This window comes from Zosterops lateralis (genome assembly GCF_965231275.1).
Source record: "Zosterops lateralis genome assembly, chromosome: 1".
Taxonomy (NCBI): domain Eukaryota; kingdom Metazoa; phylum Chordata; class Aves; order Passeriformes; family Zosteropidae; genus Zosterops; species Zosterops lateralis.
Window position 1 is genome coordinate 150,028,683 of NC_139762.1, and position 19,329 is coordinate 150,048,011.

The 19,329-nt window shown below is 70.4% G+C and overlaps 1 protein-coding gene across 8 annotated transcripts in view; it reads left to right on the forward strand.

The window, feature by feature from the left end:
* Positions 1–480: 480 nt before the first annotated feature.
* PLEC (plectin) overlaps positions 481–19,329 on the forward strand; it is a gene marked incomplete at its 5' end in the record, with an annotated part of 50,830 nt that continues 31,981 nt past the window's right edge. For 3 of the 8 annotated variants that reach the window (XR_014591078.1, XR_014591079.1, XM_083871088.1), the window contains one exon: positions 481–640. Coding sequence is in view for 6 of the 8 variants with exons in the window: in XM_083871088.1 (XP_083727214.1) it covers positions 481–640 (160 nt within the window). Of the gene's footprint in view, positions 641–2,143; positions 2,235–11,184; positions 11,216–15,678; positions 15,779–19,329 lie in introns of those variants that run through there. The other 5 variants (XM_083871090.1, XM_083871092.1, XM_083871089.1 and 2 more) reach the window with 3 other exon arrangements.

A 19,329-nucleotide genomic window follows, 5' to 3' on the forward strand; every position in this document is an offset into this window, starting at 1 on the left:
CTCTGCCCGTGCGCGCCCCACCGGTGGCCGGTCCCACGGGCGAATTCCTGGTGCGGGATCAGCCATCACCGCGGCTCCCTGCCCGTCCCTTCGCCGCGGTGGCCCCGCGGGGACCGCATCCCTGGCGACACCGCCTTGCACGGCTCGGCACGGACCCCGCTGCCCCCGGGCTGCCCCGAGGGGTTCCGGCACCTCCGGGGGCCCCGTGATTCTGCTGTGCGCTGCTGCTCTGGGCTTGGGGTGCTGCGGGCACTGCCGGGGCTGCGGTTCCGGTGCCCGGTGTCCCTGGCACCGTCTCTCTGCCGCAGGAGCCGGGGTCGGCGATGCCGGGAGTCGCTGAAGCGAGAGGGAGGGCAGTGGCGATGCTGGCGGTCCCTGGTGTCCCGGTGCCGGGGGTCTCTAGCGCACGAAGGCGATGGTCCCGGTACCGGCGGGTCCCTAACCGCCGTCTCTCTGTCGCAGGAGCCGGGGTTGGCGGCGATGGCAGAGGAGAGCTCGAGTGGCAGCAGCGGCTCGCCGGGCGCCGGGGACACGCTGCCCTGGAACCTGGGCAAACACCAGCGCTCCCAGCGCGCCAAGGCGGCCGCGGGCAACGGGACGGTGCTGGATCCCGCCGAGAGAGCCGTCATCCGCATCGCAGGTACGGTCCGGGGGACAGGGACGTGTCCGGGGGGTCGGGATGTGACCGGGGAGCCGGGACGTGACTGGCGGGCTCGGCTGTGAGGGGCTGGAGGGGCTGGGCGTGACCGTGGGCTGGGATGTGCCCGGGGGTCTGTGACGGGGGTCCAGGGGACTGGGCGTGGGCGGGGGGATGGAGGGCCGGCGGTGTCCGGAGGCCCGTGGGGCGATGCCGTGGGGAGTCCCACGGAGGACCGAGGGGTGACACCGCGCTGGGAGCCGTGCCGTGCCGTGCCGAGCCGTGCCGCGCCGTGCCCATACGGTTTCCAGTAAAAGTGCTCAGCGTGTCACCCCCATGGGGCACTCACCGCCCCCCCGCCCGGCATAGAACCCGCCCCCCTGGCTATTTCCGTTACACCTCCCTGCCCTTCTCCGCCTCCCTCCCTCCCTCCCCGCTCCACCCCCCCCCCCCCCCCCCGCGTCGCTGTCCCCGCTCGAGTTTCGGGGCATAAGCGTCTATTTTTAGGGATGACGATGTCCCATACCGTGGAGCCGGTGTCCCCCCCGCAGCTCGTCCACGGCTGGGATTGAGCTCCGGGGGGGAGGGGGCGTTTTGGGGGCCGCGGTGGGGCCCCCTCAGTGCCTCAGTGGTGGGACTGTGAGCTTTTAAAATCCCTCGGTGCTCGTGGGGCTGCTGGGGGAATCCCGGGGGGCGTGATGTCCCCGTCCCCACCAGCCGGAGGGGACGCGGGGGGGAGGGGGGGGTGTCTCTCTGAGAGGTTGAGCATTCGCCAGGGGAGGGGGCACCCGGTCTGCCCTTGGAGCGAGGGTGGGGGTATCAGCCTGCGAATCGGGCGGGTCCCTGCGCCGGCTGTGGGGTGCACCCGGCATCCCCCACCCCATCCCGAACCACCTGCGCCCCCAGTCCCACCCGGTCCCCTATCATCACCTGCGACCCCGACCCCACATTGTCCCCCCATCACCGGCGCCCTCTGTCCTACATTGTCCCCTATCACCTGCGCCCCCAGCCCCACACTGTTCCCTATCACCTGCGACCCCAGCCCCACACTGTCCCCTCTCATCTGCGCTCCCTGTCCCGCACTGTTCCCCCATCACCTGCGACCCTTGTCACCCACCCCTCACCCTCCTCTGAGCACCCGTGAGTGCCGCACAGAGGGGCACAGAGGGGCCAGCAGGATCGGGGTTCGGGCAATGCCCGATTTGGGGGTGTAGGGGATTTCAGTTTCCCCGTGCGCCGTGGGGTGTCCGTGCCCCACAGGGTGCCGTGTCCGTGGGTGCCCTGCCCCGAGGCGTGTCCGTACCCGTGGGCGCCGTTTCCGCGCCTCGGGGCGGTGTCCGGCGGTTCCTTTAAAGGGCTGGGCGGGGGCATGTCCCGTCCTCCTGTCCCGTCCCCTGTCCCGTGCCCCTGCCCAGCCGCGGGGTGCGGGGCCGCCGAGCCGCCGGACACGCCGGACACGCCGAACTCCGGCCCCGGCCCCCCACCCTCGCCCCCCAAAAACCTCCCCCCTCCGCTATGGCCGCCGCCGGCCCCCCTCCAGCGCCCGAAGAGCAGGATTTCATCCAGGCCTACGAGGACGTGCGGGAGCGCTACAAGGGTACGGGACCCCCCCCTCCTGGACACCGCGGGCCGGCCGGGGGGCGCAGTGGGGCGCCGGCCGCGGGGGGGCCGCGGGGGGAGCGCGGCCGCTCATTCCCATAATTGGGCAGGACGGGCACCGCCGGCACCAGCACGGCCGGGGGGGGGCTGGAGGGGGAGGTCAGGAGACACAGCCCCGCACCGCGGACCCCACGGGGACCCCCCCTCGGGCGGCTGTCTTCCCAGGCTCGGTGCCCGCGGATGGGTGGGGGGGCTGTGCCCGCGGCCCCCGGAACGACTGGCGGGATCGGGGGTAGAGCGGGGGGGTCCCTCCGAATGTCCTGGACGGGACAGAGGGGCTGCCGGGTGGCGGGGGGACACAGGCGATGAGGGGGCGGCGGCTGGGGGCAGTGGAGCTGCGATGCTCGGCGGTGGCATTGGTGGCACTGGTGGCATTGGTGGCATCGGTGACATCTCGGGGTACGAGCCCCGCGCCGGGAGGAGGGTCTGACCCCGGTGCTGCCCGCAGTGCCCCCGGTGCCGAGGGCGCCCCGGTGTCGCGGCGTGGGGCCGGCAGCGGCCGCGGCCATGCCCTTACATGGGAGCGGGCGCTGCCTGCGGGGGGAGCCCCCCCGGCCCCACGGCGGGGGTCCCAGCTGTCCCCACTGCGGGGTCCTGGGGGGTTCCCGCTGCTCCCACCAGAGTGGGACCCCAGTGTCGGGGTGGTGGGGACGGCCTGCAGCCCCTCCTTGGTGCCACCAGCGCAGTCCCAGTGTCCCCTGGCTGAGGGACTTTGGTGCACTTGGTGCTGTCAGGACACGGCCGAGCCTGGCAGGTCTCATCACGGTCCAGGTGCCACCGGCAGGGATGGCACATGGCTGGGCAGCTGTTGTCCCTCAGCGGTGCCAGGCCATCGTGGGATGGATTGGTGTGACTCGGTGGTGCTGGGCAAGTGGCAGGGGTTCAGTGTCACCATGCTGTCCCACCTCGCCGGGTGCTGGCAGGAGTTCAGTGTCACCCTGCTGTCCAACCCTCCTGGGTGCTGGCAGGGGTTCATTGTCACCATTCTGTCCCACATTGCCAAGTGCTGGCAGGAGTTCAGGGTCACCATGGTATCCCACCTCTGGATGCTGGCAGGTTCGGTGTCACATTGGGGTCCCACCTCACCGTGTGCTGGCAGGTTAAGTGCTGCAGGTCCTGGGGCAGGTGTTTGGTGTCACTGTGTCACCTTGTCAGGTGCAGGCAAGTTTGGTATCACCACATGATCCCACCTTGCTTGGTGCCAGGGGTTTGGTGCTGTTGGACTGGGCTCAGTGTCACCACAGTCACTCCTCACTGAGTGCTGGGGGGTTTGGTGCTGTTGGGCACAGGCTGGGCTCAGTATCACAACAGTCACTCCTCACTGAGTGCCAACGGGTTTGGGCACATGTTGGGCTCAGTGTCACCACAGTCACTCCTCACCGAGTGCCAGGGGGCTTGAGCACAGGCTGGGTTTGGTGTCACCACAGTCATTTCTCACTGAGTGCCAAGGGTTTGGTTCCACTGCAGTGTCGCCAGGTGCCGGTGGGTGTGGCAGTTCCTGTCACTGCATGCCAGATGCTGGCAGGTTTGGTGGTCCCACAGGTGGCTGAGTGGCCAGAGGACAGTTTGTCTGCAGGGGTGGTGATGTCAGCATTGAGCCAGCACAGCCAGGAAGCGTCACCAGCCAGGGCAGGCGGGAAGGGTGACACAGTGGCGGTGGGCACGGAGCCCATGGGAGCTGGAGGGCCCTGCCAGTGTGGCTGGCACGTGCCAGCCCTGAGGCTCAGAGCCCAGGGGACACAACACCCTTGCCAGGGACTCTGCCATACATGGCTGGAGGAGCTGGTGGTGGCCCTGGGTGCTGGGGTGCCAAGGGTGATGGGGTCCCCAGGTGAGATAGGCACCTCAGGCCTTCCCCATTAGAGCCATTAGTGTGCCTGGTGGGCAGTGAAGCCAGGCTGGGGGACACTGTCCTCGCTGCCACCATCACCACTGTCACTGTGGCAGCTGGGCCCCAGGCTTAGCATGGTGTCCATCCACAGTCACCTGTGGGGGACAGCTGGGGACGCCCTGGCCCATCACCAGGGCTGTGGAGTGGAGACAGTGCCAATGTCCCTCCCAGGGTCCGTGGAGATGGCTAGGGGCCACAGGGGTCACAGTGGCCATGCCAGGGTTCTTCCCAGTGTCCCTGGAGATGGCTGGGGGTCACAGTGGTCAGAGTGGCCAGGCCACAGTCATTCCCAGTGTCCCCGGGAGTGGACAGTGGCCCAGTGGCTGCATTATGGTGACTATGCCACAGTTCCCCTCGGTATCCCAGGGCTTGGGGGCTGGCAGGTGTCGGTGCTGGAGTCCCTCCTGATATCCCTGGGGTTTGGAAGTTGGTCAGTGTCCTGAGTGTGGTGGCCAGTGGCTATGGTGGCTGGAGTGTAGTGGCTTCCTGATGCCCCTAGGGCTGGCCAGTGGCCACAGTGTTGTGGCTGTTTCCCAATGTCCCCTCAGAGCCTGGATGGTGACCGCACTGGTAAAGGTGTGGTGGCAGTGTCAGGGTCCTTCTCAGTGTCCTCAGGGCTCTGGGGGTGGCTGTGTTGTGGTGACCAGTGGCTGGTGGCTGTGCTGAGTCCCTCCTGTTGTCCCCAGGGCTGGCAGGTGGCCACAGTGCTGGGTCCCTCCTGGTGTCCCCAGGGCTGGCCAGCAGTGACAGTGCAGTGGCCATGCCACAGTCCTTCCTGATGTCCCCAGGGCTGGCTGGTGGCTGCAGTGTGGTGGCTCTGCTGGGTGTCCCCAGGACCAGCTAGTGGCCACGGTGGCCATAGTGCCCTGCCTGTTCCTGGCCAGGTTTGGGGCAGCTGTAGCCACACAGGGCTGAGAGTGAGGCCTGGCACCACCGGCTGGTGCTGTGCCAAGGGTTCCTGCCAGCCCCCCCAGTGCCAGCAGGGGCATCTGGGGGGACTCTCTTGCCCTCCTCAGGGACAGAGCCCCCCCAGCAGCACCGGCAGAGATGGACTGAGACCCCACTGTGGGGGGCTTGGGCTGAGTCAGCTTTGGGGGGGGGGGCTGGACTGGAGTGGGGGGGGTGCTGGGTGTGAATGAGGGGCACTGCGTGTGCCGGGGGGGTGGGCTCTGTGCTGCAGGGGGCCTCAGGATAGTGGGAGGACACTGCTGGAGGGTCTGTGCTGTACTCGTGGGGGGCAGGGGGGCTGTGTCATTGTTGATGGGGGGGTCTCTGCTGTCCTGGGGGCCGGGCAGGGCCGGGCTGTGCTGGGGTGGCTGTACTGTACTCGTGGGGGGCGGGGTCTGTGCTGGGGGGGTCTGTGTTGGGGGGTCTCTGCTATCCTGGGAGGCGAGCTGTACTGGGAGGGGCTGTTTTGTTGAGGGGGGGGAGTCTCTGCTCTGCTGGGGAGTCTGTGTTGTTATTGGGGGGGTCTCTGCTGTCCCGGGGGGCGGGCTGTGCTGAGGACTCTGTGTCGTGCCGGAGGGCGCTGCGGGGCCGGTCCCGGTCCTGGTCCTAGCCGCTGCCGGGGGGGCAGTGTCGGTGCCGCAGGGGCGGGGGGCTGCGGCGCTGGGGCGGGGCCGAGACCGGTGGGGGCGGGACGGACCCGCCCCGGGGCTGCGGGACCGGCCGGCAGCGTGCAGGAGCGCGGGCGGCCATGGAGGGGGCGCGGGGCATCCACCACGAGATCGCTTCGCTCAAAGGTACCGGGGGAGGGGGCACTGGGGGTGGGGGTCCCGGGGCCGGGCCCGCGGGCACCGGCGGCTAGTCCGCGTCCCGGGGAGGGTTCCGCGTCCCGCGGGGGTGGGGGCGCATCCCGGGGAGCTCCAGCCGCGCCGCATCCCTCCAGTGCCAGTGTCGCAGCGCAGGCAGGAGGGCGGGGGTCAGCGGGGACGCCCCGGCATCAGCGGCATCGCGCAGAGTCCCCCGGTGTCCCGAGGCCTGTGTTACACCGAGCCGCGCTGCAGAGCCGGCGCGCTGGGCCGTGAGTAACGGGCGCCGGCGGATGCCGGTCACGGGGCTGCTGGCGGCCACCGGCCCCTGTGTCACCGCAGCGGGCACAGAGCCACCGCGGGGCCCGGCACCGCAGCGAGCCGCCGGGCCGGGGTCGGGCTGGAGCGGAGCCGACGAGGGTCCGCGTGTGCCCGGCGAGAGAAGGGTTGGACGCCGGGAAAGTCGTGATGGAGCCCGGGAGGCTCAGGGTGAAGTCAGCGAGGGTCGGGGTGGGAGGGACACCGGCGGGGGTCGGGATGGACCTCGGGTGGGTGGGGATGGGCTGGACCTGGGGATGATCCCGGCAAGGTTCGGGATGAACCCCGGCAGGGTCAGGGCGCCCAGCAGCTGCGGCGATGCCGCAGGCCGCAGCGAGTGGATCCCGGGTCGTGTCCCCTCCGGCAGAGCCCGAGCTGCGGAGAGTCTGATTTACGGTGAGAAACGTCCCGGCGCCGGGACTCCCGCTGTGATCGGGACCCCCGCCGGCGCCGGGAGCCCCGCCGGCACCGTCCTCATTATGAGCCGGCCCCTGGCCGCCGTGCCCTCCGCAAACAGCCGCGGCTTTGTTCCGCTGGGCACGGGGAGCCCCGCGGCCCCGCCAAACCCCAGCACTGGCACCGGCACCGGCGCTGGCACCGGCACCAAGACGGCAGCACCGGGCCCGTGGCCAGAAGCCGCTGCCACCAGCGCTGCCCGCCTCACATTTTTGGGGGGCTGCCCCCTCGCCGGGCTGCCCGAGGGTTGAGGAGCGCAGGACCGGGTTTGGGGGGTTCCCTAGCCCCCCGTGCTGGCAGCCGATTCTCCCGGCCCGCCCCGAGATGCTGCGCGGTGAGCGGAGCCGCGGGGCCGATGCGGGAAGGCGGTTCCCCGGTGGGTGCGGGGGGGGGTCCCGGCGCCCTGCTCAGCCCGGCGGGCGATGGCCCCGCTGTCACATCGCGTTGGATCACGGCGGACGGCGGGCGCTGACGCGGCAATTCCCGCAGGGAGCCGCCGGCGGCGCGGCCGTGACCCCGCTGCGGGCTGGGGGTGCGGGGCCGCGGCTGGGGCGGGGTGGGGGGAGACACATTCCCGCTGCCCCCATAGCTTCCCTCTGGATGCTCCTCTATCGCAGACACGATCGTGCCCTCGTTGCTGCTCCCCACCATTTCTCATCGCTGCCCCCCTCGGGCCCCATCCTTGCCCCCCATCACTCCCCCTCTCTGTACCCCCAGCCGCTCCCCCCTCGCTGCTGCCGTCTATCGCACCCCGCCGGGGTTCTAGAGTTCTGTGGGGCGCTGTGGGTGGAACATGTGGGGCTCAGACAGCCAACGGATCCCCTTTGAGGGGGCCTGGGCACCTCAGTGCTCCCAGTGCCCCCGCACCAGCTGTGATGGAGAGCAACGGCAGCCCCACTCCGCCACCCCCCTCTGCCCTCCGGGATGGGGAAGTTGTGCAAGTCCCGGTGGCCCTCCCCCCCCCGGAGACGCCAGCGCACTCACATCATCCCCCGAGGGTTTGGGATTCCCGGGGCCGGGCAGCTCTGGGGCGGGCAGCAGCCCCCCCATTCCTGGGTCACCAGTAAATCCCAGTGAACCCCACTGTCAGTCCCAGTAGTGCCCTCGGCAGGGACGAGGGGTGCCGGGGGTGGGGGGGGGGCGGTGTCTCTCCCCGGAGGTTGCCGGGGGGTTCCTGCTGCAGCCTCCCTGCGCTTGGCCGGGAGTGGTGAGGGAGCCTTGGAGGGTTCTGTGAGCCTGGTATCCCCCCGGGCGTGGGGACACCACCCTGTCACCCCAGTTCGTCCCACACAGTTTAGGGAGTGCCATCCCCACACCCCCCTCACACGGATAGGGGGGTCCCCGGTACTGGGGCTCCCCACGGTGGATCTGGGGGTCCCGCTACCGTGCCGGGGCCGTGCTGGGGTCCCCGCGGTGCCGGTGGAGGTTCGTTGTGCGGTTCTCGGTGCCGGGGGGCTCGGGGGAGTGGCAGCTGCCTCATCCCCAGCTGCCACCAGCAGGGCGTAGTGGGGCACAGCTGTGCCACCGCCACCGCGCGGCCGTGTCACTGCCGGGGGGTCCCTTCGGGGATGCCGGGGTAAACAGGGGCAGGAGCAGAGCAAATATTGACGTGGCAGGATGTGGCTGCCGAGCCCTGCCCGTGCCTCTGTCCATGCCCAGGCACCTGCCGAACCCTGCCCGAGCCCTGCCTGCGGTTCAGCCTGCAGCCGGGCACTGCGGGATGCTCGGGCGGTGCCGTGCCCGGCTCGGGGCCTCCCACCTCTCAGGAACCCCCTCTCACCGTCCTCTCCCGAGCTCAGGGACAGCGGCGGCTCAGGGTCCTCTCCCCAGGCTCAGGGTCCCACCCAAGCTCAGAGACCCCCGCAGCTCAGTGTCCCCGTCGCCCCGGGCTTCAGGATCCCCGCGGGTCCCCACAGGATCCCCCCTCCAAGGACCCCCGCGGGTCAGGGACACCCCCCGGCTCAGGGTCCCTCCGAGCACCCCCCGGGGCCGGTCCCGGGGCGGGGCGGGACCCGCGGGGGTTCCCACGCAGGAACCGGCCGGGTGGGTCGGGGCGGGGGAGGAAGGGGGAGGCGGGTCCGGCCGTGCCCCCCCCGGGCGGGAGCCGGGGCCGGGGAGGGGCCGCTGGTGAGTCAGGGCTGGGCCTGGGGCCCCCCTGACCCCCCCCGGCCGGGGGTGGAGCTCCAGCCGCTCCCGCCGTGCCGGCAGCCAGCGCCGCGCCGTGTCGGATCGCGCCGGGACGTGCCGGGCCATACGGGGCTGTACTGGACCGCAGTGGGCTGCGCCGGGCAGGACCGAGCCGAACTGGACTGTACTGGGCTGGGCTGGACCGCACCGAGCCGTGTTGGACCGTACTGGGCTGTACCGGATTGTACTGAGCTGGTCTGTGCCGGGCCGTACTGGGCTGTACTGGACCAGCCCGGGCTGTACCACACGGACCGGTTCTGGACTCTGTTGAGCCGTGCAGGGTGAGACGTAACCGAGCCCTGTGCCCCGTGCCACACGCGCCATGGTGGCGGGGATGCTGATGCCGCTGGAGCGGCTCCGCTCCATCCTGGAGCTGCTGTTCCGCGAGGGTGTCCTGGTCGGGGAGCGGGACGGGTGCCCCCGGCGCACCCACCCGCAGCTGCCCGGCGTGGCCAATGTGGAGGTCCGGCGGGCCATGGCCTCGCTGCGCTCCCGCGGCCTCGTGCGCCAGACGGCGGCCTGGCGACACCTCTACTGGTACCTGACGGACGCCGGCGTGGCTCACCTGCGCCAGTACCTGCGGCTGCCGCCGGACGTGGTCCCGCGATCCCTGCAGCGCGTTGTGCGCCCCACCGCCCCCCGCCCCGAGATCCGCCGAGCCCCTGCCGCCCCCCGGGCACGTCCCGCCGACGGTGACCGCCTCTACCGCAGGAAGGACGAGGGGCACATGGAAGCCGTCGCTGTCACCGCAGGGCAGGGGGTGTCCCAGCCGCCCCCCCAACCCAGCCCGGCCACAGGTACCAATCAGCGCCCTGGGGTGTTCCTGGAGCTGCTGTGCGTGGGAGGCACCCGAGCCCCTCTGCTCCCAGGGGAGGTCTGGGATAAGTCCTGAAGCTTCCCTAAACCTTCCCCTGATTCCTAGCCAAGGATGGGGCGGGGGGTCCCTGCAGGCCTCTGCGCTGTGGGGAGGTAGGAGGGCACTGGGGGGGCTCCTCTGACCCCACGGGGGCTGGAGTGGTTCCAGAGAGATCACGGGGGCTGGGGGTGCAGGGAGATTTCTTCCCGAGGTCCCCTAGAGGCCCGGGGGCGCTGCCAGGCTCCCCCACGGTGGGGCGGCGGCTGTGCAATAGGGAAGCTTTGCCATGGGGTGCCCGTGCAGTAGAGTGCCCATGCCGTGGGCAGCCGTGCTTCAGGGGGGCCCTGGCGGGGGTGGTGGAGGGCATTCCGTGGGGATTTTGCACCCCGCTGGGCCCGGGGTGGGTCGGACAGACGGCAGCAGCTGGGGCGGGCAGTGCTGGGTGGGGAGGGGGCTGCGACTGCGGCGGGGGGGGGTCCCCAACCCCGCCCTTCTGGCGACACGCGATATCCCGACACACGATCGGCGGCAGCTGGACCCGGCGGGGGTGCGGGGCGGCCGATGTCCCACCCCGCCCCCCCGGGCGGGGCAGCTGCGGTGCCGCTCCGAGGCGGCGGTGAGGGGCCCCCCCTCCCCGATCCCCCCGGGCCGTGAGTCAGCCCCGTGGCCGTGGGCAGCCGCCTCCGGTCCAAGTTTCCAGCCTGGAGGCGCCGAGCCCGGGCCCTGCCAGCGCCGTGAGTCACCGGCCGGCGGGGGGGGGGGGGCGGGCCCGCTGCGCTCCTGCCCCGCGGGTGCGGGTCCTGCGCGGGCAGCACTCACGTCCCGTGGGGACCCGAGGGGTTCCTCCGAGCTCTGGCACGGGGGTCGCACCTCACCCTGGGCTCCGGGGCCGCGGTCGCTGCCCGACCCTCGCGTGGGGCGCGATGGAAGAGCCCCGGCCGTCCCGTCCAGTCCCGCCGTGCCAGGGGATCCGGTTCCGGGCTTTCCCTCCGCCCCAGGAACCACTGCCGGAAAACCCGGCCTGGAATCTCGGCTGGCGGGGACGGGGTGGCGCCGGCTGCGGGAGGTTGCGGGGTCCCCGCGAGGCGGAGGGGACCCCAGCACCCCCCAGCGGCCCCGTTTTCCCCCCCTGCCCGGGTTCGGCCTCCTTGGGCGGCGGGGCCGTGCCGAGGCTCTTAGTCCTGATGTCACAGCGACCCCCGAGGTGACAGCCTGGTGACCCGCCCCGCTGCCGGGGGGTTCGGGGGTCCTGTCACGCCGCCGCGGTGGCCCTGTCCCGCCCCCACCCGTGTCATGTTCTAACTCGGGCTCGGTGACGGGCCCCGGTTATTTATATCGACGCCCGCTCCCTGCCCACCACCCCTCCCCCGGCCCCCGCCGCCACCGGCGGAGCCGCGCTGCGCCCTCGCTCCGCGCTCCGCACCTGTCCGCACCCTGCCTGCCCATGAAGGTCGTACCGGGTGGGTGAGACCTGTGGGGCTGCGGAAAGGACGGGGAAGGGGGGGCTGGCGTCGCCGGGGCGCGTTGTCCCGGGATATAAAAAGCCGGGATGAAGGGGACACTCGGGGGGGGGGGCATGGGGGGGGGGGGGCGGAACGCAGGTTGGAGGGGACACGGGGGGCCCTGCCGGTGCGGCGGGCAGGAGGCGTCTCCAGGCCGCGGTTCGGGAGGGGTTAAGGCGGAGCGGGCGCTGCCCTGTGGGGGCGGGCGCTGGTTCGTCCCTGACCCGCCGAGCCCGGCCGGTGCCGAGCCCGTCCCTTGTCCCTCATGGAGGACAGCGGGTCCTTGTTCCCATCGCTGGTGGCGGCGGGGCACGCAGCATCCCTCGCCCTGGTCTGGTACTGGCGGCGGCAGCGGGACGAGCCGGGGGGCACCGGTGAGTTGGGCTCCGCTCGGCCCCCCCGTGCCGGGCTCGGCTCGGCCCCTCGCTCCGCCCACCCGCCCCGGGAAAAGGGGGGAGCCACACGACACCTGCATCTCCGCTGGGTCCTGGGCGGGTGGGGGGTCCTGGGGGATTTAGGGGGGGCTCACCCACCGTGGAGTGACGGGCACGGGGAGGGATGGTGCTGCCGTGGGTTCTGGGGGGCTTCACCTGCCGCGGAGGAGCATCCCGGTGGGAGTGGTACCCAAGCGGGTGGGAGCGGTGGTACCCGAGGGTGACTCAGCATTGTTGAGTGTAGCCCCCCCAGCGCCGCCGCCCCGCGCCCACCCCCTCCACTCTGACACCTTTACGGGTGGAGGTCCCGGCAGAAGCTTGACTTGGCCGCCCAAACCTTCCCGCAGCATCCCCATCCCAAGGCACGGAGGTGCCAAATATTTTTGGGGCCGGGTATCTGGTGACAGAGGGGGCCGGGAAGGGCCGAGAGGTTGGCAGTGTCTGGTGAGGTCCTCTGAGACCCTCACACGCTCCTCCGGCGCGGCCGCAGCCACCTGCTTCCGAGCTGCCGGCGGCCCCGGCCCTCCCTCCCTCCCGGCACTTTCCAGGGCGTTGGCTGCGGTTTCCGTCGATCTGTGTGCGGCACTGGGCACCGTCACGGGGCGGCCGCCGCGGCTCCGGGATGGCCCCGCTCCCGGGAATCCACGGCCGGTCCCGCGGCCGGTGACAGCCGCGGCGGCCGCTGCCGGTGCCGGTGCCGGTGCCAGATAAGGCGGGCAGGGCAACCTTGGAGCCGCCGCTGCTCCCAGGCCGGGAGGGCCGCTGTCCCTGGCGCCGGTCCCGTGCGAAGGACACCCCCAAGGTCGCACCTGCCGGGGGCCATCATCGCGCCGCGCCGCGACCCCCCCCCGAGCTAGGAGTTCCCGGGGGACTCCGGCAGCAGCGGCTGCTCCCGGCGGGACTGGGGGAGGCTCGGAACTCCCGGGGGGTACCGGCAACAGCGGCTGCTCCCGGTGGTGTTCGGGGCTGCGTTGCTGTGGCTCTTTCGGGGCTCGTGGGTTGTGCCCCCCGGTGGTCCCCGGGCTCGGTTGCGCCACTCCGGGGCTGTGGGTTTGGTTTTAAGCGGTGTTTGTGAAAACCCTCGTGGGGGGCAAGGGAAGCTGCCCGGTGCCAACAGGAGGCTGTACGGTGCTTGCGGTGCCCGGTGCCCGCGGGGGGATTCCCGATGCCCGCGGTGCGTTTTCCTGTGCCCAGGAAGGGACTTCCCGGTGCCCGCGGGGGGATTCCCGGTGCCCGCGGGGCCTGCCCGATGCACACGAAGGGGCTGCTCGGTGCCAACAAGAGGCTGCCCACCTCTTGAGGTGCCCGGTGCCCACGAAGACAATGCGCGGTGCTCACGGGGGGCTGCCCGGTGCCCACGGGGCGCTGCCAGGTGCCAACAAGAGGCTGCCCGGTGCTTGCTGTGCCCGGTGACCGCGGGGGGATTCCCGGTGCCCACGAAGGAGCTGCCCAGTGCACACGAGGGGCTGCACCAGCTGCTCTCGGTGTCACTTGTGGCACAATGCCAAGGCAGGTGTTTTCACACAACAGCTCAAGCGAAACTCGTGTCCGTGTCTGCGGGCCTACGGCCGCGGAGCTCTGGGGCAGGGGGCTGGGGAGCCGAGGGCTGGGGGGCAGAGGGGTGGGAAAGCTCGGGGCGGGTGAGGCAGAGCTTGGCAGCGCGCTGGCGGCGCCGACTGGTTTTGGCAGCAGGATGCCGCTGTTTGTTTGGCCCCGCTCCGGTTTCCAAGGCTGCCAGGGACGTGGCGGCAGTGGGCGGATGGGGGCCCCAGAGGTTTGGGAACCCCCCCCGTGTCCCCCTTTCCGCTGCACTCAGCTTTTCCACCGCGCTGGCGGCTCTGGCTGTGCCAGGCCGGGAGGGTTTGTTGGATGCTGATTCTGGCCGCAGCAGTGACTCACCAGCCCCGAGGGGCCGCGCCTGGCAACCACCGGCATCCCCGGCGAGGCCCCCCCGACACGGCCTCCGCCCCCTGGCGCTGCCTCTGGCGGCCACGGGGAAGCTCTTCCCGGAACTGTCCCACGTCCTCCGCGGTGCTGCCGTGGGAAGTGCCCCGGAGCCCTGGAAGGGTGTCAGAGCCCTGGGAAGGGTGTCAGAGCCAGGGGAAGGGTATCAGAGCAATGGGAAAGATGTCAGAGCCCTGGGAAGGGTATCAGAGCAATGGGAAAGATGTCAGAGCCCTGGGAAGGGTGTCAGAGCCAGGGGAAGGGTGTCAGAGCAATGGGAAAGATGTCAGAGCCAGGGGAAGGGTGTCAGAGCAATGGGAAAGATGTCAGAGCCCTGGGAAGGGTGTCAGAGCCCTGGAAGGGTGTCAGAGCCAGGGGAAGGGTATCAGAGCCCTGGGAAGGGTGTTGGAGCCATGGGAAAGGTATCGGAGCCATGAGAAGTATCTCGGAGCCCTGGGAATCGTGTCGAAGCCTTGGGAAGCGTGTCCAAGCCGTGGCAGCGTGCGGGAAGTGTGGCGGGTGTGGCAGGCTCATCCCACGGGACACGTGTCCCGTTCCAGGCGGAGTTCCCCGTTCGCCGGCTGCTATCGCCCCGGCTCGCCCCCCCCGGGTCCTTATCTCCGCAGCACAGCTGGGACGCTGCCGCTGCCGTGGGGCTGAGCCGCGCGTGGGCACCGTGCCATGCCGTGCCGTGCCCAGCCCCCACTCCCGGGCCTTGCTGCTGGCCTGGTTCATCCCGGCTTGGCTTGTGCCGTGTTGGATTTTGACACTAGACCCCCCCCGAGCCCCCCCTGAGACCCCCGCAGCAGGGATGTGCCTTGCTCCAGCACCCCCCTCAGTGCCCGAGGTGCTGACAGGGGCTGCAGCCGACCTCAAACCGCCCCAGCGCCTCCCTGACCGGGGATCCCGTCCCATGCCGTGCCGTGCCGTGCCGTGCCGTGCCATGCCATGCCGTTCCTGTGCCATGCCATGCCATGCCGTGCCTGTGCCATGTCTGGTGGTTCCAGCCCCTCCAGCTCTGTCCCAGCTGCTCGCTGCGCTCTGCCCACGGGACTCGGGGGGTCCTGGCTGGGGTTGGGCTCTGCGCTGCCCAGCAGCAGGAGGAGCCGGGCTGGCGGGGGCCGTGGGCTGTGTGAGTCACTGGCCGCGCTCTGGCCGCGCTCCGGGCGCGGATTCCGCCGCACTCCCACCAGACGCGGCCGGACGCCGAGCGGGGCGGGGGCGCTGGGCCGGGACGCGCGATGGGCTTCTCGCTCTGCTGCTGTTGCTGCTGCGGGCCAGGAGAAGGTGACCTGAGGGTCAGGGGGTTGGGGGGATCGGGAATGCCGTGGCATCCCCCAAGACCCCCGTTCTGGCCCTAGGCCCCTTCCCAGCACAAATAGATCCGGTCCTGCGTGTGCTGGAGGGCTCGTCCGAGCGCGGGGCGGGGGCCATGGGATCTGGCGTTGGGCACAGGGGGTCCCGGCAGCTTGGGGGGCGTCGGGGGGAACCCACAGGAAAACACTCTGAGGGCTCCCCTCGGCACAGGGACCCTTATGGGGCCTGTGGGGAGAGGAAGCTGGGAGGAATGGGTGCTGGAGGAAGCGGTTCGTGCTGGGGGCACTACCCCCACCCCCGGGAGCTCTGTGTGTGTGGGGAGGGGCCGGGACGGCGGTGCTGGAGATTTGGGGGATCCCCGTGACTGCAGCGCTGGGTGGTCCCGGTGGCTCCGGGCAGAGGGGTGCGGGTGGGGGAGCAAGAGGGTGAGCGGGGTGCAGGGTCCCAGCACGAGGGTCCCGAGTGCTGGAGGGGGTGTCCCGTCCGGAGACAGCTCTGGGGTGTGGATGGAGTTTCCCCACGGGTCCCTCCGGTTTCCCCGGGTGCTGCGGGCGGTGGCGCAGCCGGGGCCGCCAAGGGGAGGGCGGGGCGGAGCGGAGCGGGGCGGGTCCCTCCCGTAACCCCCCCCGCGCCCGTCCCGTCCGCCCGGTGCCGCTGGTCGGTCCCGGCCGTGGGTCCGTCGGTCGGTCGGTCGGTGGATGGTGGTTCCCGTCCGGTCCCGTCCGGTGGAGCGGCGCGGCTATGTCCGATCCCGGTGGGGACTGGCTGAGCGGCCGCTCTGGGCCCGAGCGGCGGCGGTACCTGAGCGCCCGGCTCTGCTGCACCGGTGACCGAGGGGAGCGGGGCCGGGGGGACGCGGGGGAGACAGCGGCGGGGGCGGGGGGGAGGGCTCCCGGGGCGGGAGGGGAGGGCAGGGGGGCTCGAGCCGGGGGTGCGGGAGCGGCGGGACGGGGGGGACCCGGGAGCGGCGGGAGGGCGGGGGGGACATGGGGAAGGGCGGGGTGTGCGCTGATCCCCCCCTTGAGCAACGCCCCCTGTGTGACCCCGCCCTCGGGGCCTGGCTGAGCTGCGCTGGGTTTGGGGCGGGCTCAGCCGGGACAGGGTGATTTTGTAAATGTGGTTTTGTGTTTGTGACTGCCTCTGCTCCCGTGTGCCCCAGAGAACACTCGTGTGCACACACACCTGCGTGTGTCTGTGCACTCGAGTGTGTGCAGGTGTGCGTGTGAGCGTGTGTGAGAGTGTGAACGATACTGCACACGTGTCTGTGGGATGTGTATGTGCATGGGAGTGAGCTGCTGCACACTCGTGCTTGGGTGTGTATGTGAATGTCCATGTGTGCGCACACACGTGTATGTGCCAATGCACACCTGTGCAGGCCAGTGCATGTGTGTCTCAATGTGTGTGTGTGCACGCACAATGTCCTGGTGCAGAGATGTGTTCTGTGCATGTGTGTGTGTGTGCACATGAGTGTCCAGGTGCATATGTGTGTGTACAAATGTGTTACACCAGTGGCACATAGATCTATTCTCTGTGTGTGTGTGTTTGTCCTGGAGCACAGATGTGTTCTCTGTGTGTGTGTGCTCCCCTGCACACCCACATGTGTGTGTCTGTACACTACTGTGTCCTGGTGCACAGATGTGCTCTGTGCATGTGTGTGTGTGTGCACATGAGCGTCCAGGTGCATATGTGTGTGTACAAATGTGTTACACCAGTGGCACATAGATCTATTCTCTGTGTGTGTGTGTTTGTCCTGGAGCACAGATGTGTTCTCTGTGTGTGTGTGCTCCCCTGCACACCCACATGTGTGTGTCTGTACACTACTGTGTCCTGGTGCACAGATGTGCTCTGTGCATGTGTCTGTGTGTATGTGCACACGAGTGTCCTGGTTCATGTGTGTGTGTACAAATGTGTTACACACAGTGGCACACATGTATTCTCTGTGTGTGTGTGTGTGTGTGTGTGTGTGTGTGCCCCCCTGCACACCCGCATGCAGGTGTGTGTGTCTGCACACGTGTGTGCCTGCCCCGTGGGCCTGTGCCAGTGTCTGTGTGTCTGTGCATGTATGCCATGTGTCTGTCTCGGCTCAGCTCCCCGTGCCCACCCACCCTCGGGGTGCCCCGTGTGCCCTCCATGCCCCCACCCTGCCGCCTGTGTCCTGGTGCTGACCCTGTTCCCGGTGTTGTTCCCCTGCCCCCGGACCCTGACACTTCGCCCCTGGTGTGTCAGGGGCAATCCCCGCTCGCTGCCGGTGCCCGCAGGCCCCTGCGCCTCCTGGCCCTCCCTGGCACGGGGCTCGAGGTCTCCCCGACCCCTGGTGCGGGCGGGTCCCCGGGCCGGTGTCGGGAGCCCTCTTTGCTGCCCCGTTGTCCCGGTCTGATGCGTGGCGGTGTCACCTGGGTGTCCCCACGGCGCTGGGCGCAGCCCCGGGTGCTGCAGGGTGAGGGTGTCCGGCGCGGTATCGAGGTGGGAGCGGCTAGGCGGGTCCCGGGGGGATTCCCTCGGAGCCCTGAGGGCGGGAGACGCCGTGGGAGGGAGCCGGGCCGGCCCGGTGGCGTCGGCAGCCGCGGGCGAGGCTGAGGAGCTCCTGCCCGGCCGGCCCGGCTGGCCCGGGAGCCGCCGGAGCCGGGAGCTGCCAGGGCTGGGAGCCGGGCGCCGCCTGCCCCGGGAGCCGCCGGGGACGGTGCCAGGAGCCGCCCCGTCACGTCTTCAAAGAGCCCGCTCTGACGCCGCCGCGTCCTCCCGGTCGGTACCCGCCAGAGCCGGGGGTACCGGTGCCAGGGGTTCCGTTCCGCCCCTCACTCCGGAGCCATCCCAGGCTCTCAGTCCCGGCTCGGAGCGGTTCGGCCCGTGTGAGCGCGGTGCCAGATCACCGCTGCGCCAGCCTTGGCAGTGTTCCCGCCCTGGCAGTGTCACCGCCGTGTCCCTCTCTCCCCCGGTGGCACTTTCGGCGCGTTGCGGTAGCCGCGGCTCCGGGGTGTCCCTGCCTCCCCCGACGTGCGTCAGCAGGGCTCCCGCCGCGGTCCGGGCGCCAGATGTGCCCGTGCCAGATGTGCCCGTGCCAGATGTGCCTGTGCCAGATGCGCTCTCGGCGGAAAAATGTGCGTGCCGGGGCCAGGGCCGGGCCGGTGCCGCCCGCATTCCGCGGCGGCCGCGCTGGCTCCGTCCCAGCGGGCATCGACCCGGCTCCGGCTGCTGTTCCCTGATGGGCCCCTGCTCCCACAGGGGGTCACGGGTGGGTGTAGGGGTGGGTGTCACGCGGGGGCCGGTGGGGCTTCCCGTGGCGCCGCGGGCGCGCGGTTGGACCGTGAGTCACCGGCAGGACGCGGGCACGGCCTCGAGTCCTTGGACTCCACACTGAGGATGGGCAGTGCCCGCCGCTGCAGAACGGGGTGTTGGAGTGCAGACATGGATGTTGGGGTGCAGACTTGGGCGTTGAGGTGCGGACATGGGTGTTGAGGCGCAGACATGGATGTTGGGGATGCTGGGGCACAGACATGGACACTAAGTTGCAGACATGGATATTGCAGTGCAGACATGGGTGTTGGTGGTGCAGACATGGATATTGGTGATGTTGGGGTGCAGACATGGATGTCGCAGTGCACACAGGGGTGTTGGGGCGCAGGATGTGGGCCTTAGGGCACTGACGTGTGTGTTGGGGTGCAGACTGAGGGACTGAGGTGTTGGCTGTGCCAGGCTGGCAGCACTCAGGGCACTGCAGCTGCACTTTCCCCAGCAGCTGCCACCCCTGCCGGCGATGACGTGAGTGACGTTGGTGACACGGGTGCCGCCATGGGTAGGGCTGCCAGCTCCGTGTCACCCCAAGGGGCTGTGGGTTCTCAGCCCGTCCCAGCGACCCCGGGGGTCCCCAACCCTGAGTGCCCCAGGGGGATGCAGCACCCCGGGGGGCACAACCCCTGAATTTACTCCCAGGTCCCCTCAGCTGATGTTGTCACCTGTTGGAGGAGGGCGATGGGAGATGAATCCCTGGGGAGGGTGATTCCTACAGTGCCCCCACCCGATGTTAGAGCCTGTGGGTGCTGTGGGGCACAGGTTGGGGTATGGGGTGCTGTCCTGGGGTCCCTGTCAGATGGGGCTGGTGTGTGCATGGGGGCACCCGGGGGAGTTTGTGGGGCTCAGCCTCCCCATACTGGGGATCCTGCAGCCCCAGGGATTGGGACCCTGAACACCTCAAGCAGGGTCGCAGGGATCTGAGCCCCTCAAAGTGGGATCTGGGACCAGGGCTGGTGAACCTGGGGGCTTGAGCCCCCCGCCAGGAGGGGGGAGCAAGGGTCCTACAGTGGCAGGACGTGTTCTGGCGGCCCTGGGGCGGTCCCTGGGCTGTGGGACCGGGTGGTGCTAAAACCCCCACAGGGACTG